General features: G+C 56.5%; 2 protein-coding genes across 2 annotated transcripts; both read left to right on the top strand.

The window, feature by feature from the left end:
* The first annotated feature begins 1,644 nt into the window (after positions 1-1,644).
* Positions 1,645-9,849, top strand: LOC119920880 (olfactory receptor 4F17-like). The gene is made up of 3 exons (XM_038741101.1): positions 1,645-2,550; positions 9,459-9,667; positions 9,759-9,849. Exons 1-3 carry the CDS (start codon positions 1,645-1,647, stop codon positions 9,847-9,849), a joined length of 1,206 nt encoding a protein of 401 aa, XP_038597029.1.
* A 6,767-nt stretch (positions 9,850-16,616) lies between these two features.
* LPCAT4 (lysophosphatidylcholine acyltransferase 4) lies at positions 16,617-22,415 on the top strand. The gene is made up of 14 exons (XM_038741258.1): positions 16,617-16,730; positions 17,723-17,868; positions 18,022-18,242; positions 18,425-18,537; positions 18,683-18,743; positions 18,931-18,989; positions 19,083-19,117; positions 19,683-19,737; positions 20,014-20,096; positions 20,275-20,400; positions 20,686-20,818; positions 21,158-21,259; positions 21,588-21,816; positions 22,099-22,415. Exons 1-14 carry the CDS (start codon positions 16,617-16,619, stop codon positions 22,266-22,268), a joined length of 1,647 nt encoding a protein of 548 aa, XP_038597186.1. The 3' UTR covers positions 22,269-22,415.
* Positions 22,416-24,123: the final 1,708 nt, after the last annotated feature.

Raw genomic sequence — 24,123 nt, 5'->3', positions numbered from 1 at the left:
GCTTCCCAACGGACGCTTCCTTGGTTCTAGAGTGTGGAAGTCTTTCCTTGGATGCGGGAGTATGTTATGAAGAGAGTATGCTAGCCTTGGAGTGAGGGAGCAGACTCTGGAATATCCCAGGACTACTCTCTCTTTCTTGCTTCCCAACACTCCTTTCTCCTTTTTCCACTCCATCCCTTCCCCCTGGGGTAACTCTCTGACCAGGCCCCGGGAGACTGCATTCTGTAACAGGACCGCCTGTCCCCTGTCCCCAGCACCGTGCCTCCTGACATCCTGGCTTGCCCCTTGCCCGCCTTCACCAGGCAGTAACACCAATGGGTCCCTTACTGAAACCCCGGGGGACGCGAAGCCGGGAACCCAGGGACGCCAGGACGGTCGCCGCCGCACGGGCTCTGCAGGAGCTGCCCCTGGCCCGGGGGCCGAGATATAGCGCTCGGCTCGGGGTGGACACTGCGCCAGCGGAGTGACCAGAGAACATTCCTCACGCTGCCGCTCAGAGTCTGGGATGGAAGAAGAAGGAGCGAGGGGTGAGGTAACTGCACCCGCCTCCCTCCTTCTCCTCATCCTCGCGCTCCCCTTTCCCGTTTCCCACTCAGTCCTTCCTGCCATCCCTCACTCCGGCCCCGCGTCTAGCGGGCGCTAAAGGAGAGAGAACACGAAGTCGAAAACTATTGTTTTTCCAATGCTTCCCTCTCTCTGCCGCCCGCCCCGGCCCTGCTCTCCCCAACTTCCCGCCCCGGCCCGCTGTCCGCCCTCCACGTCTCCCCGCGCCGCTCCCGCCCCGCTCTTCCCGCCGCCTGGGCGGAGAGCGGCAGGGCTGGGCGGGGTTGGGGCTGCCCGGCAGAACGCCGCAATCTTTCAGTTTACAGGGAACATTTGGTCCCACTGAGGGAAAAGTTGAAATAAAAAACAACAACAATATGGTGCCCTTATAATCAGCCAGAGGACGTCGCCCTTCAAAGTCTAAGCGTGAACACGTTGTCAGAAAAGAAAGGAAAAAGACATTCCTGGCTTTCCTATGGAGACTTGTCCAGAACAATGACAGGAGATCAACTGGGACAGCTACTCTAGACCCCAGCCGGGCTTTAGGCGTGAAAGCAAACCGCTCCGTTCTTCTAAGTTTAGCAATCAATCAAAGGTATATCATGATCGCTAACTATGTGCAGAGGACCGTACTAAGTGCTTGCGAGCGTGCAATACGCTCCTAGGTCGGAGGGCTGTTGGGAGCTGTTGGATCGCGGGCGCGACGGCGGGCTGGGCGGCCGGGCGGCTGGGCTCAGAGCGTCGCTGTCTACCGTCCGTGGTTCTGGAGGCTATCGGGAGACTCCTCTCTCGCCTCTCCTGGGAATGAGAGCTGCTCTCGGCTGGCGGCTGCGGGACCCTCGGCAATCCGATGACCGCCGAAAATTCCTCTGCGGTTCGTGATTTTCCGTCCTCTGCTTCCTCAATGCGCCACTCGTTCCTGACGCCCCTCCCCACTCCCGAAGCCCCGCGTTTCTTTCCAGTGAATCAGAACCTCCAATCTCTCCCCTGGGGACTGTCCAGGCAGGACCAACGGGATGTTCGCGCGGACCCTGGCTATTCCCTTCCCCTCCCTTCTCCTGCTGCAGGTGGGACCCCGTCCCGGCCCTACGTACGGAGCCGATGGGCTGGGACAACCGCTCGATGGTGACCGAATTCGTGCTGCTCGGACTCTCAGACTACTGGGCCATGCAGTGTCTCCTGTGCGTGCTCTTCTCCGTGTTCTACGTGGCGATTGTGCTGGGGAACACGCTGATTGTGCTCACGGTGGTCGCCGACCCTCACCTGCACTCCCCTATGTACTTCCTGCTAGCCCACCTCTCCTTCATTGACTTCTGCATATCTTCCATCGCCACCCCGAATTTGATTTACGATGCCTTAAGGGAAACCGAAGTCATCTCCGTCGGGGGCTGCTTCACTCAGATGTTCTTCATTCACTTCGTTGGGGGTTCTGAGATGGTGCTGCTGGTGGCCATGGCCTATGACCGCTATGTTGCCATCTGTCGACCCCTCCACTACATGGCCACTGTGACCCTTCCACTGTGCGCTTGGCTAGTGGCGGCGGCCTGGGCCATTGGCCTTATCCACTCAGTCAGCCAGTTAGTTTTTGTTGTGGACTTGCCCTTTTGTGGCCCCAACGAAGTGGGCAGCTTCTATTGTGACTTTCCTCGCGTCATCCAACTGGCCTGCACGGACACGTACCGGTTGGAGTTCGTGGTCACGGCCAACAGTGGGCTCATCTCCATGGGGACATTCATCCTCTTGATCTTCTCCTACATCTTCATGCTGGTCAGTGTCCGGCAACGCTCTTCCATCGGGCTGTCCAAGGCGTTCTCCACCCTGTCCGCTCACATCTCGGTGGTGGTTCTGTTCTTCGGTCCTTGCATCTTTGTCTATATCTGGCCGTTCCCTAAGTTGGCCGTGGATAAGTACCTGGCCATCTTCGATGCAGTCATCACCCCTTTCCTGAATCCCCTCATCTACACCTTCAGGAACAAGGACATGAAGATGGCGGTGGTGAGATTGACCATCCATCTGAGGAGACCAGGGAAATCTGCCAGAGCTGGTTGCAGGTGAAGAGCTCAAAGATGACAAATTCCCTTTGCCCTTGGTGGAGACAGAGGTGCAACCTGGGAGAACCACTGAATTTCACCCTTCTAGCAGTGGCTGCTATTCTGCTCCACTCTCCAGGGTGGTGGCCAGAGGTTGCACAATATCAGTTTACAGTGGCCGTGTACATCCGAGCTGTTGCCCACCCAAACTCACTATTCCAGCGTACCGAGTCCCATGCCCATGGAGGCCTCGGAACCTTTTTCGTCCCCCCGTCCGTTGGAGTCTCTTAAGCGTTCAGTCCAGTGCTCTGCGCAGTAGGTGCTACCGATCAATTGATGGATTGTCATTTGGCTGACTGTTGATGTAATGATGGTGTTGTCTGCTGCTCACACTCTCCCCTCCCCCCCCCCCCAAGACGGTCAAGTCTGCGACTCCCTGTTCCTGCTCCTTACTTATTTCCGATATGTATTAATACTGATCTGTTCTGGGCTTCACTGCTTAGTCTTGTCACTCTGACCACTGCTTCCCAGTCCACATCATAGTGCTCCCTCCTTGCTTCCTTTTCCCAATTATCTCTCCGTGTGGTCTGGCCGTTGGGAACCGCTGGGACCCGGGGTCCTTCCCACAGCCAAGCCCTGGCCTGTGAGCCACCACCCTCAGCCTGTTCTGTCGTGCTTCTCCTCCGATCACACTCAACCCAGTAGGACTCAACGCAGAGAAGCAGCGCCGCCTAGTGGAAAGATCTGCGTCTAAGACCCAGGAGATCTGAGTTCTAATCCCCCTTCCACCGTTTGTCTGTGTGACCTTGGGCAAGTCACTTTACTTTTCGGTACCTCATTTTCCTCATCTGTAAAAGTGGGAGTCAATACCCGCTATCCCTCTTCCTTAGAGTGTGAGCCGCTGTGGGACAGTGACAGTGTCTGTCCTAATTATCTTGTATCTACCCTGACCTTTAGTAGAGTGCACAGTAACTGCTTAGCGAATACCGCTATGATAGCTAGGGCAAGCCAGGCACAGCCGTTGACCACGCCCAGAAAGCAGTTGGCTCCGGCTCGGAAGGGTCAGCGGCCGTGCCAGAGGTTCCAGTGTCCCCAGACCAACGTGAGGGAGAGAAGCGCTCTGCGCATGTCACTCCCCTCCTCAGAAATCTCCAGTGGCTTCACTTGGCTTCAAATCTCCTCACTTGGCTTCAAATCTCTCCATCACCTTGTCCCCTCCTACCTCACCTCCCTTCTCTCCTTCTACAGCCCAGCCCGCACACTCCGCTCCTCTGCCGCTAACCTCCTCACTGTGCTTCGTACTCGCCTGTCCCGCCTGTCGACCCCTGGCCCACGTCCTACCTCTGGCCTGGAATGCCCTCCCTCCACACATCCGCCAAACTAGTTCTCTTCCGCCCTTCAAAGCCCTACTGAGAACTCAGGTCCTCCAGTTGGCCTTCTCATACTGAGCCCCCCTTATCCTCTCCTCCTCCACCCCTCCTCATCGCCCCCACTCCCTCCCTCTGCCCTACCCCCTTCCCCTATCCACAGCACTTGTGTATATTTGTACATATTTATTACTCTATTTTATTAATGATGTGTATATATTTATAATTCCATTTATTTTGATGGTATTGACACCTGCCCACTTGTTTTGTTTTGCTCTCAGTCTCCCCATTCTAGACTGTGAGCCCGTTGTTGGGTAGGGACTGTCTCTATGTGTTACCGAATTGTACTTTCCAAGCACTTAGTACAGTGTTCTGCACACAATAAGTGCTCAATAAATACGATTGAATGAACGAATGAAAGAGCAGGGGAGAGGCCGGAGGCCCCTGGTGGAGGTAGTTTCGGGAGGGCATCGGGAGAACAGTCGGGAATTTGGAGCGGACATGCGGGGCAGTGCCAGTGACCCTTAGCCCCTTGGGGTAGGGGTGTGTGTAATAATAATAATAATAATAATAATAATAATAATAATAATAATGGTAATGGTAATGGAATTTGTTAAGAGCTTTCTATGTTCCAAGCATTGTTCTTAGTGCTGGAGTAGATACAAGGTAATCAGGTTGTCGTACGTGGGGCTTACAGTCTTAATCCCCATTTTATGGATAAGGCAACTGAAGCACAGAGAAGTTAAATGATTTGCCCAAAGTCACAGAGCTGATAAGTGGCGGAGCTGGGATTAGAACCCACAACCTCTGACTTCCAAGCCCGGGCTCTTGCCACTAAACCACGCTGGTAACCTGAGCATGGATCGTGGGCGACCCAGCAATTTCGCTTGTTGGCTTTGGGAGGCTCCAAGAGAGAAGGAGGCTCGAAGTAAGTTCGAGGGAAGTTCGAAGGAGCTTTAGAATGGAAAAAACGGGAAAGAGTATCGAGACCCTCCTGCGTGCGGAACTGATCTGCTCACATGGGCTGCAATTGCTGAAACCCTCCGAGAGAGAAAGAGAGGAACAGGGGAGGAAGTGGTCTGCATCCGCAACCTCCTCCTCAGTCCATACTTCCAGGTCAGTTTCAGCAACGCCTTCCCCACCCTCCTGGATCTCCCCGGAAGACCGTGTGGGTGGAGGAAGCAGGACTCAAGGATGAGATTCTTTCCCCAAAAAACACTTCCTGGGTGGAGAGAAGACCAAGGGCTTGAAAATTAGAATGAAACGTTCAGAGAATTCCACTAACACCCTCAGAGAGTTGGACAGGTCGAGCTGTCAGAGATAGACCCACAAGGAAGCCCCTCAAAGGCAGGGACGCTCAGAAAGAGAATCAGATCCCAGGTCTCAGTTATCAGCGATGCCCAATGGGGCCTTTGACGAGAGCTTTGATCAGATGCCAGGACACTGTGGGGTTAGAAGGACTGTGTCCTGAAAGCGCTGAGGTGCCTGAGGGCTGTTTAGGACCGGGGGTTTCGTAGAGGATTCTGCACATCAAAGGTTCCCAATAAATACTCTTGATTTTCCCCTCTCACTCCTACTTTAGCTTCTCGTCAAATGTCTTCCACGGGAATCTTTCGTGTGCAGAGTGGTTTGCAATGTACTGCTGTCCTCTGTGTCTGTCCATCTCTACTTGGGCTGGAATGCCTGGATGGGAAGATACCAGATTGGCACTGATGGTCTCTGAGTGGGAAGTCTCTGAGCAAGTGGGCGGGTTTCTGACCCACGCCTAGCCCCGGGTTTGGCTTGTAGGGAGCACCTGAGAAATACCATCCAGAATTAATGAATCATCTAATCCCGGCTCTACTCCTTGTTTGCTGTGTGACCTTGGGCAAATCACTTCACTTCTCCGTGCCTCGGTGACCTCATCTGCAAAATGAGGAGATTGAGACCGTGAGCCCCACTTGGGACAGGAACTGTGTCCAACCCGTTTTGCTTGTATCCACCCCAGCACTTAGAACAGTGCCTGGCAGATAGTAGATGCTTAATAAATACCCTACCTACTACTACTACTACTACTACTACTACTACTACTACTACTACTACTACTACTACGATTCCTGCCCTCACAGAGCTACATTGTATCTGGCTGAACGGCCAGAGGACCGAGTCGTTGGTGCTGATATTTGCTGCTTCCATTAAAGCAGGCTAGGAGGAAAGGTGACTGGGAATGGAGAAGGGAAGACGGTCAGGAAGGGACACAGGGAAACTGATGAAAATGCAAGGCAGGTTAGTGGCAATGTGTAATGGTGACTGGAGGGAAAGGGAGCTAGGTACAGATGCAGTCAGAAAACTGCATAGGGGGGTAACATTCATTCATTCATTCAATCGTATTTATTGAGCGCTTAATGTATGCAAAGCACTATACTAAGCGCTTGGTAGAGTACATTATAACAGCAAATAGACACACTCCTGCCCACAACGAGCTCACAGTCTAGAGGGAAAGACTGGCATTAATAGAAAGAAAGAAATAGATCAATAAAGTACAGTATAAGCATACATATGTGCTTTGGGGATGGGAGGGAAGATGAATGAGGAGCATGGATCGTGGCATGGATGAGTCCGACGATCCAGGCTACCACCACGAACCACAGGCACAGCAGAAAGGTGACCACGGCCATGTAGTGGAGGGGCCGACAGATGGCAACGTAGCAGTCATAGGCCATGGCCAACAGCAGCACCATCTCAGAACCCCCAATGACATGAATTAAGATCGTCTGAGCGAAGCAGCCCACAAAGGAGATGACGTTGGGTTCCTTTAAGATATCGTAAATTATCTTGGTGGTGACGCTGGAGGAAACGTAGATGTCAATGAAGGAGAGGTTGGCCAGCAGAAAGTACTTGGGGGCGTGCAGGCGAGGGTCGGAGACCACCGTGAGCACAATCAGCGTGTTCTCCAACACAATCGCCACGGAGAACACGGAGAAGAGCACGGACAGGAGACGCTGCATGGCCCAGTAGTCTGAGAGTCCGAGCAGCACGAACTCGGTCACTCCCGAGCGATTGTCCCCGCCCATCGGCTCGGTGAGCAGGGCCGGGGCCGGGTCCCCCCTGCAGAAAGGGGAGGGGAGCAGGCGGGGATCGCCGGGGTCCGCGCGAACGTCCCGTTAGTCCTGCCAGGACGGGCCCCCGGGGAGCGGGCGGAGGTTCTGATTCACGGGAGAGAAACGCGGGGTTTCGGGAATGGGGAGGGGCGTCAGTAGCGAGCGGCGCGTTGGGGAAGCAGAGGAAGGAAAATCACGGACCGCAGAGGAATTTTCGGCGGTCATCGGATTGCCGAGGAGCCCGCAGTCGCCAGTCGAGAGAGGAGTCTCCCGATAGCCTCCAGAACCAAGGACAGCAGACAGCGACGGTGTCGGCAACTGCGCCCTGCCCCGAACCCAGCCGTCCGGCCGCCCAGCCCTGCGCCGCGCCCGCGGGAGAGACCGGTCGCCCTCCAGGGTGGCTCCGTGCCGAGCGCTCAGGGCTCCGTGCCCGCCGCTCCCAACAGCCACGGGAGAACTGCGTGGGAAAAGCAGCGTGGCTCAGTGGAAAAGAGCACGGGCTTTGGAGTCAGAGGTCATGGGTTCAAATCCCAGCTCTGCCCATTGTCAGCTGTGTAACTTTGGACAAGTCATTTAACTTCTCTGTTACCTCATCTGTAAAATAGGGATTAAGACTGTGAGCCCCCCGTGGGACAACCTGATCACCTTGTAACCTCCCCAGCGCTTAGCACAGTGCTTTGCACATAGTAAGCCTTAATAAGTACCATTATTAGTGTTATTATTTAGGAGCGTAGTGCAGGCCCCCAAGTGTTTAGTACAGTGCTCTGCATATAGTTAGAGATCACGATATACTTTTGATTGATTGTTTAACTTAGAAGAACGGAGCGGTTTGCTTTCACGCCTAAGGTCCGGCTGGGGTCTTGAGCAGCTGTCCCAGTTGATCTCCTCTCATTGTTCTGGACAAGTCTCCATAAGAAAGCCAGGAATGTCTTTTTCCTTTCTTGTCTGACAACGTGTTCACGCATAGACTTTGAAGGGCTACAGCCTCTGGCTGATTATAAGGGCACCACATTGTTGTTGTTTTTTATTCCAACTTTTCCCTCAGTGGGACCAAATGTTTCCTATAAACTGAAAGTTTGCGGCGTTCTGCCGGGCAGCCCCAACCCCGCCCAGCTCTGCCGCTCCCCGCCCAGGAGGCGGGAAGAGCGGGGCGGGGGCGGGGCGGCGAGAGGTGGAGGGCGGGCGGCGGGCCGGGGTGGGGGGCTGGGGAGAGCAGGGCTGGGGCGGGAGGCAAAGGGAGGGGAGCATTGGAAAAACAATAGTTTTCGACTTCGTGTTCTCTCTCCTTTAGCGCCCGCTAGACGCGGGGCCGGAGTGGGGGATGGCAGGAAGGACGGAGAAGGAAACGGGAAAGGAGAGCGTGAGAATGAGGAGGAGGAGGGAGGCGGGTGCAGTTACCTCACCCCTTGCTCCTTCTTCTTCCATCCCAGACTCTGGGCAGCAGCGTGAGGAATGTCCTCTGGTCACTCCGCTGGCGCAGTGTCCACCCCGAGCCGAGTGCTATATCTCGGCCTCCGGGCCAGGGGCAGCTCCTGCAGAGCCCTGGTGCGGTGGCAGCCGCCTGGTCCTGGTGTCCCTGGGTTCCCAGCTTCGCATTCCCCGGGGTTTCAGCAGGGGACCCATTGGTGTTGTTCCCTGGCGAAAGCGGGCAAGGGGCCCTCCAGGATGCTAGGAAGCACGGTGCTGGGCCCAGAGGACAGACGGTCCTGTTGCAGAATGCAGTCTCCCGGGGCCTGGTCAGAGAGTGACCCCAGAGGGAATGGTTGGGGTGGAGAAAGGAGAGAGGAGAATGACAGCTTTGCTGGACCCTTAGGGACCGGCCACGATTGCTGGTTGTGGACTCCAGGAAGGAGGCGAGAGGAGAAAAGAAAACTGATTAGATCTGTTTCAGCCGTGGTGGCCAGCAGGGAGAGGGTAGGAAGTAGTGGCCTAGCCGGGCCAGGGCCACGGCAGCTCTCCTAGGTTGCTTTCGTTTGGAACTTTGGAAAGTGAAGAAGAGAGAGCAGTCCTGGGATACTCCAGAGTCAGCTGCCTCACACTAGGGCTGGCATCTTCCCTCCAGAACACAATCCCTCATCCAAGAGTAGACTTCCACACTCCAGAACCAACTCCCTCACTCCAGGACTAACTCCCACACTCCAGTACCAGCTACCTCACTCCAGAACTGACACCATCACTGCAGAACTGACACCTTCACTCCAGAACCGAGACCCTCACTCCAGGGCTGACATCCTTACTCCAGAGCCACTTCCAACATTCGGGGCCTGACTCCTTTATTCCCGGATTCAGCTCATTCAATCCAGATCTATCTCAGTCCAGAATTGATACCTTCTCTCCAGAACTGATTCCCTCATTCCAGTTGGGAGGGGAAGCAAGAATGGTTTGTTTCAGGCAACTGGAGGCAGTAAAATGCATTGTCCTCTGGGGATCACCTGCACCTCAGGAGTCTCCATAGAAAGAATTGGTCAGAGGGCTCCACTGAGCAGGGCAGAATCTGGGGTCTTTTGATGCAGGCCTGGCATGGGGGACGACTTCAGCTCCTGGCCAGCTGGCTTGGATCCATAGGAAACTGTGGGACCCGATTCGGGATGTCTGAGATGTTCCGGGCTTCAGCTCCACATCCAGGGTGTGCTGAACTGGCTGAATGGTGGGAGCGAGCTTCAGTTTAGGTCCTAGTGGGGGTTTTCAATCCCTTCGGGTCGAGTCAGCTCTCCAACCCTCCCTTCATACCTGCACAGCTCCAGGATCTCTGCCCTCCAGCAGAAGCAGAGATTACCAGAGCTCCTGGAGCTGTGCACCAGAGCTCCTGGAGCTGTGCACCAGAGCTGATCTGGAACAGTAAATCATGGAATCTGCTTCTCCTCCTGTTTCCTTCCTTCATGAAGAAAACATCTACCGCCATCCCCCCCCCCTCCCCCCTATCTACACCCACCCCCTTGGAGAACTCATTCACTCCCATGGCTTCGACTACCATAACTATAAGGATGATTCTCAAATCTACATCTTCACCTCAGATCTTTTTCCTTCTCTTCAGTCTCATATTTCCTCCTTCCTTCAGGATATCTTTACTTGGATGTCCCACTAACATCTCAAGAACCTCATTTCCAAAACAAAACTCCTTCATAGCTAAACCATGTCCTCCCCTCTGTCTTTCCCATTCCCAGCACCACCATCCTCCTTTTTTAAATGGTATTTATTAAGCGCTTACTATTTGCCAGGCACTATGCTAAACATCGGGGTAGATAGAAGCTAATCAGGTTGGACACAGTCCCTGTCCCTCATGGTGCTCACAACCTTAATTCCCATTCATCAGATGAGGTCACTGAGGCAAAGAGAAGTTATGTGACTTGCCCAAGGTCACAGAGCAGACAAGTGGCACAACCAGAATTAGAACTCAGGTCCTTCTTACTCCAAGACCTGGGTTCTTTTCACTTGGTCATGCTCTTCCCTGCCTCAGAAGCCAGTATTCTTGGCATTATCCTTGACTTATTGCTCTCATTCAACCCACATATCCAATCTGTCACCCAAACCTATCAGTTCAACCATCACAATATCGCTAAAATTCACCCATTCCTCCCCATCCAAATGGGTACTACGTTGATCCAAACACTTATCCTATTTTGCCTTGATTACTGCATCAGGCCCCTTGCTGACCTCCTTGCCTTCTCCCTCTCCAGTCCAGTCCATACTTCACTCTGCTGCCCAGATCATTTTTCTAAAAAGCTGCCCAGTCCATGTTTACCCACTTCTCAAGACCTCCAGTGGTTGCCCCTCCATCTCCCTATCAAACAGAACCTCCACACCATCAGTTTAAAGTGCTCATTCACCTTGTCCCCTATCTTACCTAGATGATTTCCTACTGCAACCCAGCCTGCTCACCTGGCTTCTCTAACGCCAACCTACTCACTGTACCACAGTCTCATCTATATTATCACCGACCCCTCGCCCACGTCCTGCTTCTATCCTGGAACTCCCTCCCCTTTCCTATCTACTAGAGGATCACATGGCCCACCTTCAAAGTCTTATTAAAATCACATCTCCTCCAAGGGGTCTTCCCTGACAGCCCTTATTTCCCCTATTCCCTCTCCCTTCTGCATCACCCTGGCACTTGGATTTGCATCCTTAATTCACCCCACCCTCAGCCTTACAGCATTTATGTACATATCTGTAATTTACTATAATACCTGTTTCCCCGCTAGAATGTAAGCTCGTTGTACACAGGGACTATGTCTGTTATATTGTACTCTTCCAGGTATTGAGTACAGTGCTCTGCACACAGTAAGCAGTCAATAAATGCCACTGATTGAAGGAAGGGAAGTGGGAAAGGTACAAAAGATTGTGATGGGACAGGATCACAGCAAGGTTGGGACTGCACTCTCTGGGCAAGGACCAGCATCTGTGATCCCAAGGGAGATAAGTTGCTGGCCCAGTGGGAGAGATATCTCTGCCTCTGAGAGTGATATGTCTCTCCCTAGAGGCAGGGAAGTTTAGCCCTATACACATGTGCATATTTTCATGTATTTCATTTTTCTATCTACATGCAGCTGTTTGTTCCATTGTTTGGGCCTGTTTTGTTTGTTACTTGCCCCGCTTTATTTTTCCTTGCTCTTCTACCACTTTGACAATCTGTAAATAATTTTTGTCTGTCTCCCCCTTTAGCCTGGAACTCCTTGAGAACAGGAAACGAGGGTGTGGCTAATCTTGTGTTTTTCAAGCATTTAGTACAGTGCCTAGTTGCCAGGAGACCTTCAAGACATTTGCGTGATTGACTGATTAATGGCCCAGAGGAAGAGAGGTCTCAAGTCTCAGGGAAAACTTACAGATAGATAGGTTCTTCCCAAGGCGCTGCTGCAGAATTTCTCCCCCCTTTCCTTCAGACTCTCCCGAGGGATCAAACCCTGGATTCTCACTGGAAGGACTGGTTTCCCACTGAGAGCTTCCAACCCTCCAACCACCCCCTGCTACTCTCTCTACCCTCTGCCCAACCCCTCCCCACTATCACCAGGCCACGTTGCCAGCACATCCCCTTTGGGACCCGTAGTGGGACTCAAAGATGTCTTTCCAGGGGCCTTGGGCTCAGCCTGCAGTCCCAGGGCCCTGCGGGCACCACCCTTAGCCACCAAGATCCGGGCCTACTAATTGGCTCCTTTCCGCAACTGATATATAGCCGTGTGCTGGGAAGGGGCCGAGGTGAGCTGCTCAGGACCACTGTCCCTGCTGTCTTGGCAATGGATGGACCGGGTAGGGAGGGGCCCTTGACCCCGAATGGACAATGGAGAAAGCCCTCAGTTCCCGCTGGCACCTTCGATTCAACCTGGGAGGGCAAACTACAGGAGCATCAGCTGAAAAAGCCCAGCATCAGCTAGCCTGCTCCCCCTCCCCCAGGCAAGACCAAACCCTGCCTGCCGTTCTCCAAACATTTCTGCATCCTTCTGGTCCCCATGCCCTCCACCATGCCACCTGGGACCACCCCAGCGGTTGGGGCTTGTCCCTTTTCAGGGTCCTGGCCAGCTCTGCCTTGATCCTCAATCTGCTGCAACTGGACCCAAGTTAAGTGACTTGTGTGACTTGGGCAACATAAGTGACTCATCCTATCCTGCTAATCTCCTCACTGTGCCTCATTCTCACCTGTCCCACCATCGATCCCTGGCCCACGGCCTACCTCTGGCCTGGAATGCCCTCCCTCCTAATATCCACCAAACTTACTCTCTTCCCCCCTTCAAAGCCCTACTGAGAGCTCACCTCCTCCAGGAGGCCTTCCCAGACTGAGCCCCCCTTTTCCTCTGCTCCTCCTTCCCTCCACATCATCCCTACTTCCTCCCCCTGCTCTACCACCTTCCCTGCCCCACAGCAGTTGTGTATATTTGTATATATTTATTATTCCATTTATTTTATTAATGATGTGTATATTTCTATAATTCTCTTTACTATTTTGATGCTGTGGATACCTGTCTACTTCTTTTGTTTTGTTGTCTGTCTCCTCTTTATAGACTGTGAGCTTGTAGTTGGGTAGGGATTGTCTTTATCTGTTGCCGAATTATACTTTAGAAGCACTTAGTACAGTGCTCAGCACACAGTAAGCATTCAATAAATACGATTGAATGAATGAATGAATGAATGAATGAATGAATGAATGAATGAATGAATGAAAAGGCCTAGTGTCTCCTCAGTAGTGGTAAATCACACTGGAGGACTAATTGAATTGACCTGATGTGGCACAATTCAGGTAGTGGTATATTCCACGGCAAGATTACTATGAGACGCCCAGGGCTTAAAACTGTTTACCATCAACTAGTCCTAGCAGATTTTGCTGGTCTCCCCAGATGAACGCTCAGTCTCATCATTGCCAACTTCATGTCCTTGTTTCTGAAGGTGTAAATGATGGGATTCAGGAAAGGGGTGATGATTGCATCGACGATGGCCAGGGACTTATCCACGGGCAACTTGGGAAATGGCCAGATATAGACGAAGATACAAGGACCGAAGAACAAAACCACCACCGAGATGTGAGCGGACAGGGTGGAGAAAGCCTTAGACAACCCAACTGAAGAGCGTTTCCGAACACTGACCAGGATGAAGATGTAGGAAAAGATCAGGAGGAGGAAAGTTCCCATGGAGAGGAACCCACTATTTGCCATGACCATTAACTCCAACCAGTACGTGTCCGTGCAGGCCAGTTGGATGGACTGCCCTGGAAACAAGGGGCTACCCCTACGGTGTGGTCAGTTTTCTGCCTGCCTGATCTCTAGCTCCCTTTCCCTCCAGCCACCATTACATGTTGCCACTAATCTGCCTGTGGTTTTATTGGTTTCCCTGTGTACCTTTATGCCCGTCTTCCCTTCTCCAACCCCAGTCACCTTTCCTCCTAGCCTGGTTTATTGGGAGTAGCAAAAACCAGTACCCAAATATCTGTCCTCTTGCTGTTTACCCCAGCAGACTCTAGGCTTGTGGGCAGGGGACTTGTCAACCAATTCTGCTTTATCGGAGTATCCCAAGTGCTTAGGACAGTGCTCTGCACAATAAGAGCTTAATAAAAGTATCATTAATTGATAGTAGAGTAGTAGTAGTAGAAGTAGTAGTAGTAGTAGTAGTAGTACGGACAGCATCAGTTTTTGAGCGTCCCTTGGGTGCAATGCTGTATTAAGGCCTTAGAAGTTCAAAACAAGTAAATGTCACATTCTTCCTAATTCTATCTACTGACCGACACAAACATTAAAGTTCTCTACAAATTGGATCATCAAAACGAATGTGAATGTGTGATTGAATAAATGTATATACAAAAGTGCTGAGGATGGTTATAATTACATGACCTTGTCTATTAATTCTATTTTCTCTTCCAAGTGCTTAGTAAAGTGCTCTGCCTACAGTAGAGAAGCAGTGTGGTTCAGTGGAAAGAGCACGGGCTTTGGAATCAGAGGTCATGGGTTCAAACCTCGGCTCCACCAATTGTCAGCTGTGTGACTTTGGGCAACTCACTTAACTTCTTTGGGCCTCAGTTACCTCATCTGTAAAATGGGGATTAAGACTGTGAGCCCTTTATGGGGCAACCTCATCACCTCGTAACCTCCCCAGTGCTTAGAACAGTGCTGTGCACATAGTAAGCACTTAATAAATGCCATCGTTATTATTATTACTACAACAGGTGCTCAATAAGTACAATCGATTGACTGATTCTGATCTGAGCCTTCCAGCTGCCCCCTTGTCCTGCTCACTCCTGTATCCTCCCGAACACCCTTGACCAGGCAGAATTCCCTCACCGTCAGCTTCATCCTCCCCGACTCTCGTCCCCCCCCTCACAGTTTCACTCTCATCTACAGTGGTCCTTCCTTCTCCCCAGCCCCTTCCCCTCCAGCGTTTCCTCTACATTCCCAGCTCTGCTGCATCCCTGCTCTGGAATCGCCCCCATCCATCTCCCTATAGACTTTCACTTACTTTTCCCTTTTCCCAAACCTTCTCTGCACTCTTTTGCCTCTCCGGGTTCCTTCCCGTCCAGCTCAAGGCTCCCCCTGCCCTGGAATTTCCCTCAACGCAGCAACTCAGCCTGAGCCGGGAAGCCACTGAGAAAAGCTCCAGGAACGAAAAGAGCAGAGTCATTTAGTGGGCTAGTGAGAGGGACACAGGTCCAGCCTGCACAGAGACACACAGAAACCAGACACAGTCACACTCACAGTATCAGTCAAAAAGAGGAGGCCGGCAATGAATTACAGAAGCAGTTAACCCAATTCTTCACCTGAGGGCGCTGCGGCAAAAGCTTCTGCGATGATTTGTACTGTGCGTATTTGGATTTGACTCTAAGTCTCTGTGTGTGTGTGGGGTGTGTGTGTGTGTGTGTGTGTGTGTGTGTGTGTGTGTGTGTGTGTGTGTGTGTGTGTGTGTGTGTGTGTGTTTTAGCCTTCTGAGTAGTGCCTGGGCCAGGCTAGAGGTGATGGCAACGAGCCTCCTCCGAGAGCAATAACGGAAGGTTTTGTTTCAGAAGAAGAGTCAGGGATGGAGAGAAATGGAAGTCAGGGGTATTGGACATTTCATTCTATCCATGATGTCCTGGTGCTGTGTGTGTGTGTGTGTGTGTGTGTGAGAGAGAGAGAGAGAGAGAGAGAGAGAGAGAGAGATGCTAGGGCATCCTAGGGTTCCCGATGTGGGAAGACCCCAAATATGGGAGCCCCAGTGGGGAGCTCTTGGTGACAAACAAATGATTTGCTGCCAGGCTGACAGGGTGGCTCTAGGTGTTAGAGCTCAGGCCGCGGATGGCGGTGGTGGCTTGAGGGGGGCTCTCACATACAGTACCTAGGAAGGAGGAGCTTCTAAATTGGGAAGGGACCCAACACGGGGCGGATGTTTGCGCAGGGGTTGGTGGAGGGAGAGTAAAATTGGCTAGGGAAAATTCCTCTCTTCCTCCAGCGCAGAGGCCCCCAGCTGCCCCTCCTGGAGAGAGCTAATTCTGCCAGCCCCTCCAAGGTGACCCCCATATTCTTTTTCGTTCCCTGGTCCCTGGGCCGGTGTAAAATTGAGAACTGGGACTGGGGGACCCGGCTGAGCCATCGGGCAATCTGGGTCTGAGACCTCCTGGGAAAGGGTCACTCTAACCAGCCTTCGATGAAGGAGGAACGTGCAGGGAAGGGCTCCCCCTCCAGATAGTTCCTATCTGGGACCCCCAAGTCTATCTAGCGCTCCCCCCCCCCCGTCCATGCCCTCCGTTCCTCCCCACGCCGTGGGGGCAAAGACATGGGGGGTGACTTCAAGCTGGGGGCTGGGGGCCGGACGTCTGAGGTCTAGGAGAGGTCGGGTCGCTTTTTTCCTGCCATCTGGAGCTGGGGGTGGGGGGCGCGGAGGTGGGGCCGGTGGGAAGCGGAGAAGGAGGGTGCGAGATGGGAGGGCGGGGGGGGGCGGGGGGAGCATCCGGGGAGTCCAGGCTGGGGGGGCGGGGGGCGGGGTCTTGGGTTCGGAAGGTAGGAAGCCCCGCCCCAGGTCCCCTTCTTCTCCTCCTCCTTTCCTCCTCCTCCTCCTCCTCCTCCTCCTCCTCAGCATCAGGCCGGGCCCGGGGCCAGAGCCCGCCGCAGCCGCTCCGCAGAGCCGGGCCCGGGGCCGCCGCCGCTGCCATGAGCCGGGGGAACCCGGGCCCCTGGGCCCCCTCCGATCTCTCCCCCAGCCCCCTCCCGGCCCCCAACCCCTTCGTGCACGAGCTCCGTCTCTCCCGCCTGCAGAGGATCAAGGTGAGGCCTGGGGCCCGGGGAGGGGGCTCCGGGATACTGGGCCGGCCCTGGGATTTGAGGAGGTGGTCTGACAGAGCAAACGAGGAGAGACGGGGGAGGTGTGGAGGAGGAGGCAGAAAGCCCGGGGTGGGAAGGGACGGCTGGGGGCCACCGACCGAACTCGAGGAGGGGGCTGGGGGCGGTGGCGGGGGGCTGCGGGGGCTGCGGGGGCTGGAGGCTTCATCCCCGCCTGCCGGGCTCATGCCCCTCCACGCCCCCTCGCCCCCACCTCGTCCTGCATTGCAGCATCCGCAGGGCCTGGACGCGGTAAGGGCGTGGGGGGGGGGGGGGGGCGGGAGAAGGGAGGGAAAGGGGCGGGAAGAGGAGGGGCCGAGAGGGCATGGGATGGCCCCCTCCCCCGTCTCTGCTCCCCCTTGTTTATCCGCGGTCTCCTTGGGGCCGGACGCGACCCAGTATCCGGGCTTCTGGCAGTCCCGCCCCACCCTGTCCTGTTTTCCCTCTTCCGCTCCTCACCCTGGTTACTGGCGAACACTCCAGGGTCTTGTGCGTGTGTGTTTATGTGTGTGTGTGCCCGTGCGCGTGCACGTGTGACTCTATGTGTGTGTGGGTGTGTCGGGGGGGCGGTGTATATAGCTATAATTCTATTTATTCTGATGGCTTTGACACCTGGCTACTTGTTTTGTTTTGTTGTCTGTCTCCCCCTTCTAGACTGTGAGCCCGTTGTTGGGTAGGGACCGTCTCTATGCGTTGCCGATTTGTACTTCCCGAGCGTTTGGTCCAGTGCTGTGCACACAGTCAGCGCTCAATAAATACGATTGAATGAATGAACGAACGAATGTGCGCGCGCGTGCCTCGTTCCAGGCCCGCAGAGAAAGAGCCCGGGAACCCTCCTCCATCCCCCGCTGCTCGCATCTCCATCGGCCCGCCCCTGGCCCGCCCCTTGGCCGCGGGGCCTTGGCCGGAGCCCTGACCTTGGCCTCCCCTGTGCCCAGTTCTGCCTTCTGGGGGCGCTACTGGCCCCGGTCCGCGTGCTCCTGGCCTTCCTCGTCCTGTTCCTGCTGTGGCCCTTCGCCCGGCTGCAGGTGGCGGGGCTCTCCGAGGACCAGCTGCGCCGGGAGCCCGTCACCGGGTGGAGGAGGTGAGGGCACCCCCAAGCCCACCCCGCCTCGCCCCGCAGACACACAGGGGCACAGAGAGACAGACAGAGAGAGCGTGGGCGGGTGGGGGCCCGCGGGTGCGGGAGGGGAGGCACCGGGGACCGCGTCCTTGACCCCGCCGCCCATCCCAACAGGACGCTGTGCCACGGCGGCGTCCTGGGCCTGAGCCGGCTGCTCTTCTTCCTGCTGGGCTTCCTGCGGATCCGGGTGCGGGGCCGGCGCGCCTCCCGCCTCCAGGCCCCCGTCCTCGTGGCCGCCCCCCACTCCACCTTTTTCGACCCCATCGTGTTGCTGCCCTGCGACCTGCCCAAGGTCGTGTCCCGGGCGGAGAACCTCTCCGTGCCGGTCATCGGAGGTCCGGCTGGGTGGAGAGGAAGGGGGCAGCGATCGGGCCGGGAGGGGCCAGGTGGGGGGCGCCGGGGTGGGGAGGAAAGGGAGAGATGTGGAAAATGGAGGGGGGGAGGATAGGAGGAGAATGAGAAGGGGAGGCCTCAGGCCCCGAGCTGACCGACCCTCCCGCCGTCCCCTCCCCTCCAGCGCTTCTCCGCTTCAACCAGGCCATTTTGGTGAACCGCCACGACCCCGCCTCTCGCCGCAACGTGGTGGAGGAAGTGCGGCGGCGGGCGACCTCAGGAGGCAGGTGGCCCCAGGTGAGGGTCGATCTCACAGGATTTCCCCTGCACCCATAGGCCCAGGTCCCATGGAAGAGAGTTGAGGAGGGTCACTTTGTCCAGCCCATTGGTTCCCAGGCCCGTCAAGGGGTCCCCCTCATGGCCCCACCATTTGGCCTTCCAGGTGCTGTTCTTCCCCGAGGGCACCTGCTCTAACAAACAGGCTCTCCTCAAATTCAAACCAGGTAGGAGTGTGGTCCAGAGGGCTCTTGCTGAGAGCAACCAAATGGGGGTAGAGACCCCCAACACCACCACCAGGAGAGAGTGGGTTGGGAAAGAGGTGGGGGCGTAGGGGTGGGGAGGCAGCCAGTCCCCTGTCTGTCCCCCTCAGCTAACCTCTCCCTGGGGGGGTGGGGGGACGGGGGCATGCAGGAGCCTTCATCGCGGGGGTCCCGGTGCAGCCAGTTCTGATCCGCTACCCCAACAGTGTGGTGAGTTCCAGTTGGGTGAGGGCCGGGAGGGGAGAGCTGTGGGGCGGGTCTCTAGGGAGAGGGTGAGCCTCGCCCATTTCTGCTTCTCTCCAGGACACCACCAGCTGGGCATGGAGAGGCCCCGGAGTGTGAGTCCTACAGACACCCTCAGGGTGGGTGGGGCAGGGTCACAGGTGGAGGTCAACCTGTCCACCCCCTGTCCCTGGACAAGCTGACCTATTCCCTTCCCCTCCTCCTCAGCTCAGGAAGGTGATCTCACAACCCCCCCTCCACCCTGTCTCACACCCCTTCCTCCTTCCCTGTGTGGAAGTCCTTCCTGCTATCTGCCCTCGGTCTCTCCTGCTGAAACTCGAGTCCTGACTTAAGTGGCGATTTCTTCTCAGACCTCGACTCTCAGCCGTCTCTTCTCTGGACTAAAGAATCCTTTCCCTTGGACCTTTTCACCCAGTGTCTGCCTCCCAAAGTCCCCTCCTCGTTCAGGAGGCTCATTTCCAGTCCCTTGCCCATGCCTCTCCCATTCCCTACCAGATTCTAGGGGCAGGGCCAGCAGAGGCCCAGGCTAGGGCCTGACTGGGGCTGAGTGTGACCACTGGGCAAAGGAAACACTATCTCCCCCTGGGATCTTCCCCATTCCCCAAGCGGGTCAGGGGTGCCCTGACCCCGGACTGACGTGATCCCCTGCTTCTCCCTCAGGCTCAAGGTGCTCTGGCTCACGGCTTCACAGCCTTGCAGCATCGTGGAAGTTGAGGTGAGACCCTGGACGGCTGGGAGAGGGGAAAACTGGTGGCGAGGGAGGCCCCGGATCAGGGCTCTGACTTGGGGGTGGGATCTGGGCTCTGACTTGGGGGTTGGAGGGGCAGGATCAGGGCTTTAACTGGGGGGTGGGAGAGTGGGATGAGAGATCTGCCTGCAGGGTGGGAGTGATGGGATCAGGGCTCTGGGTGGTGAGAGGGACAGGATCAGGACTCTGACTCGGTTGGAGCTGGGATCAAGGCTCTGATATGGATGGGTAATCCTGTTCCAGTTCCTCCCCGTGTATCAGCCGAGCCCCGAGGAGAGTGCAAACCCTACCCTGTACGCCAGCAATGTCCAGCGGGTCATGGCCCAGTGAGTGTGCCGAGCCCTTGCAACTGACCACACCTAGGCCGGAGGGTGGAGGCGGAGGGACCAGAGGCCTGGGGCTGGGGGGGCGGTCTGGAGATCGGTGAGTGAGGACCTGGGGTCCCGGAGAGTGTGGGGGTGTCATGGGCTGCTCACTGAGCACCCCCATCCCTCCCCCTGCCAGGGCCCTGGGCATCCCAGCCACGGAATGTGAGTTTATAGGGAATCTTCCGGTCACTGTGGTGGGGCAGCTGAAGGTGGCACTGGAGCCACGGCTCTGGGAGCTGGAAAAGGTGCTCAGGAGAGCCGGGTCAGTGAGGGGCCATGGGGGCTGTGGGGGCTAAGGGGAGAGGGGCCCAGGGCTCGTGCATGGGAGCCAGGGCTGGGGGCCTGGGAGGGGAGTAGAGGAGCAGAGGGAGAGCCCAAGTCTGGGTGACTCAGTTGAAGACAGAAAGGGAGACTAGAAGAAAATCTGGGCAGAGGGAGGGACACAGAGGGGCTGGGGAGTGGTCCAGTCAGGGTTACTGATCGGCCTCAGGGATCAAGGGAACTGACCTCTGACCCCATGACCCCGGACTCCCTGCCCCTGCTGCAGGCTGTCCCCTGGCAGGGTAGATGCTGGGGCAGAGCCAGGCAGCAGCCGCATGGTCAGTCGTGAGGAGTTTGCCCAGCAGCTGCAGCTCTCGGACCCACACACAGTCGCTGGCGCTTTCAGCTTCTTTCAGCAGGTAGGGGACCGGGGGAACGAGGGCACTGGGGAGGCCTGGGTCCCACTCCCTCTCCCGGGTCACGCCAGGGTGACCAGAGGCCCCAGCTGGGCAGCTACCCCAGAGGGCGGAGGTGTCAGCACAACCTGGGAGGGAGGTGAGGTGGCCAAACCTAGCTGGAGAAGGAGACTACTAGAGGATTTAGCGAGCAAGAACTAGGCCTCAAGGTGACCCCAGCCAACACAAGATGGTCAACTGGGCCCGTCCCCTGGGGAGTAGACTCGGAGCTGGAGAGTCAGCGTCCTCCCTGCTCTCCCTCCCCTGACGACCGCCCACCCTTTCTCTCTCTGGGCCCTGCAGGATGCTGATGGCTGTGTGGATTTCCGTGATGTGGCCCTGGCCCTCACCGCCCTGGACGGTGCGGGGCGGCGCCTGGAGGAACTCACCCGCCTGGCCTTCGAGGTACCGCAGGCTGCGGCTCCGGCCCCCCACTCCACCCTCACACCCATCCGGGCCTAGGGGCTGGGAAGCCAGCTCCCCTCCCCTCCCCTATTCTTGGGACTCGGTTTCCCCTCCCCACCCCCGGAAAGGAGTTAAGTGTGAAGGGACCAGACTTGTAAGATGCTCTGAAGTCACACAGAAGGAGGGGCCTTGATGCCTCTAGTCTACAGAGGAGAAGGCTCCATTGCCCAGGCAGGAGCAGCTGAAGGGAGCAGGGTGGGCCCGGGAAGTGCTAGGTTGGGGCAGCTGGACCAGGATCCCGGACCTGAAGGCCCCTCCTGCCCCCCAGCTCTTTGCCGAAGAGCACCCTGGGGTACTTGGTCGCCGCCTGTACGCTCGTGGGTTTGGGGCGATCCTGCATCTGCTACTGGGCTCCCCGCCGTCCGCGGCCACGGCCCTCCACGCCGAGCTCTGCCAGCTCGCCCCCACCCCCGCCCCGCCCCTGACACCTGCACCTACAACGGCTCCTCCCCCGGCACCTGCCTCTGCACCGGCACCTGCACCTGGCCTCTCTCTGGGTGAGTCTCCCCCACTCCAGGGACAGCCCAGGGAATTTGGGGGCGAGGGGGTTGGGGGGTGTTTGAGGGTCAGGATGACTGGGCCCAAGGAGAGGAGGAGGCTGGGAAGTGGCAGCCTGGATTCTCCCCTGATCTGGGGAAGGAAGAGGTGGAGGTTCCTCTTATCAACTCCTCCTTTTCTTTCCTTCTTCCTTCCCTCTCTCTCTCTTCCCGCTTTCTCCTTCTCCCTCTTGCCCTCCCTTCTTCCTCTTCTGACTCTCCCTCCCTCGATCTCATCCCCAGACCAATTTCAAAATTTCTCCCTGCGTGACCCGCTCTATGGGAGGCTCTTCAGCACCTACCTGCATCCGCCCCGCCCAGCCCAGGCTGCACCTCCCATCCCGGCCCCAGCCTGCGGCCATGGGCCCCTGGCTCAAGGGACTGTGACCCCATCAAAGCCAAAGAGTGACTGAGGAGACGCCTACCCTCCACATCTCCTGCGCCCAGCTCGCTCAAGCCCCCAGACTCAGGGTCATGGCCCTTGCCCTCCGTTTGTTTTTTAAGTTGATTTTGTTTGTTTTTTGTAAAAAAGTATTTTGTATATAAATATAAATCTATATCTCTATCAGTTAAAAACTGGAAACTCTACAGTGGGCAATGCATCTGTGCAAGAACCTGGCTGGGGTCCGAGGGGACTGAGCTCTCTAAAGTTCATCCCAACCATCCCCCTGCTTCCAGATGGACAAACTGCTCCTGCTCAGCCCCCGGAGATGGTGGGTAGGGGGTGCTCTGGGGAATGGAGTGAGAAATGTGTCCCTGGACAGCTCTCTGCCTTCCCTTCTACATGGAAACACCTTCACCCATCACTCGTTCCTTCTGGGGCCCTATTTCCCAAAACTCTCTCTATCCCTGCCCTAACTAGCCCCCTGCTGCGAGACTGTCTGGGAAGACTCACTGCCCTGCACAGGAAGGATGGCGGTCAGAAGAGAGGCACTTTCAGGTGACTGAGCCGGTTTACAGAAGGCAGATCACAAGTGCAGAGGCAGAGGGAAGAACGGCTTGATCTGAGAAGATGGGCAAGGAAGTGAAAATGGATCTCAGAGCCGGCCTGCTCCCACCGCCGGGGCCGGGGCGACTGCACAGGCAGGCCGCCTGCAGGACACTTGGGTCTGGCTCCGGCTGCCGGTGGGAAACATGAGGACATCCCAGCTCCTGCCTGGACCCCCGCACCTCAGACACTATATCCTTCTGGTGGAGGCTGATGAGGCCTACTCTAGTGAGAAATATCTTTATTTCATCAACACCCGAGGCACCACCTCCTGCATGGCTCATCCCGCATCCGGCCAATGAGGGGCCTCTCCCAACCCTTCAGCGAGCCAGCGGAGAGCAGCGATTAACTTGGGGGGAGCGGAAGGTGAAATAAGACTGCAGTGGGAAAACGGGGAGGAGGGGACCGGTTCCCCCCAGCCCCGCTATAGGCCTCTCCGCCGTTTCCTCCGCCGCCCGGGGCCGTTGCCGTCTCGGCATCTCTTGCGGGCACTTAGGCCCGGGGTTTCCGTGGGATGGGACCACGTGTCTAGGGAGTGTGGGGGTCCCCTCGGGGAGGGGTTCCCGATGCTGGACCCGGAGGCGGGGCCCCGGGGAGAGAGGCTGAGCTTGGCTGCTAGCAGGAAGGAGAAGACAGTCATGTCTGAGTCTTTGTCGCCCTCCACTCCCTTCGGCCCCACCGGAGGCCCGACCTGGGGATTGGAGGAGCCGCAGGCCGGGGAGAGGGCACTGCTGGACTCTCGGAGGAAGTCACCATCTTTGCCTTTGACGAGCTCAGAGTGATCCTGTGCCTCGGAGCTGGCCTCCGGAAGAGCCGCCTGGAATACCTGTCTGCCCGCTCGGGCCCCAGGAGGGCTGGGTCCTTCCTCCGATGGTGTGGACTGGGTGGGCCATTCCCATCCCCCTTCCCTCCTCAGGCTGAGGGTCACCCTCTCCTCCTTGGAGCCCCGATGGTCTCTGCACTGATGTTCCCAAGCCCCAGGGCCTTCTCGGGGGGCACCAGATAGGGTTGGACCCTGCCCCCAGGATAGAGGACTCAGAATCCTGGTCTCCATCCCAGAGGGAGGGGATAGGGAGGGCCCCTTCCTGGCGGGTGATCCGGCCATCTCAGGGTGGGGGTTGGGTCCCCTACTCCCCACCCTTGGGGCCCGGGACACCTGCTGAGGGTCCCAGGGATTGACGCTTAGTCCGGGGGTCCCACCCCTCCTGACCCCCCTAGGGACTCCTGCCCCTGTCTGCTCGAATCCCTGGCTGGGCCCCATCCATCCCAACCCCCTCCCC

This window comes from Tachyglossus aculeatus (assembly GCF_015852505.1).
Source record: "Tachyglossus aculeatus isolate mTacAcu1 chromosome 12 unlocalized genomic scaffold, mTacAcu1.pri SUPER_6_unloc_1, whole genome shotgun sequence".
Taxonomy (NCBI): Eukaryota; Metazoa; Chordata; class Mammalia; order Monotremata; family Tachyglossidae; genus Tachyglossus; species Tachyglossus aculeatus.
The sequence above is the reverse complement of the archived record's forward strand: the minus strand, read 5'-3'. Positions and strand labels throughout refer to the sequence as shown.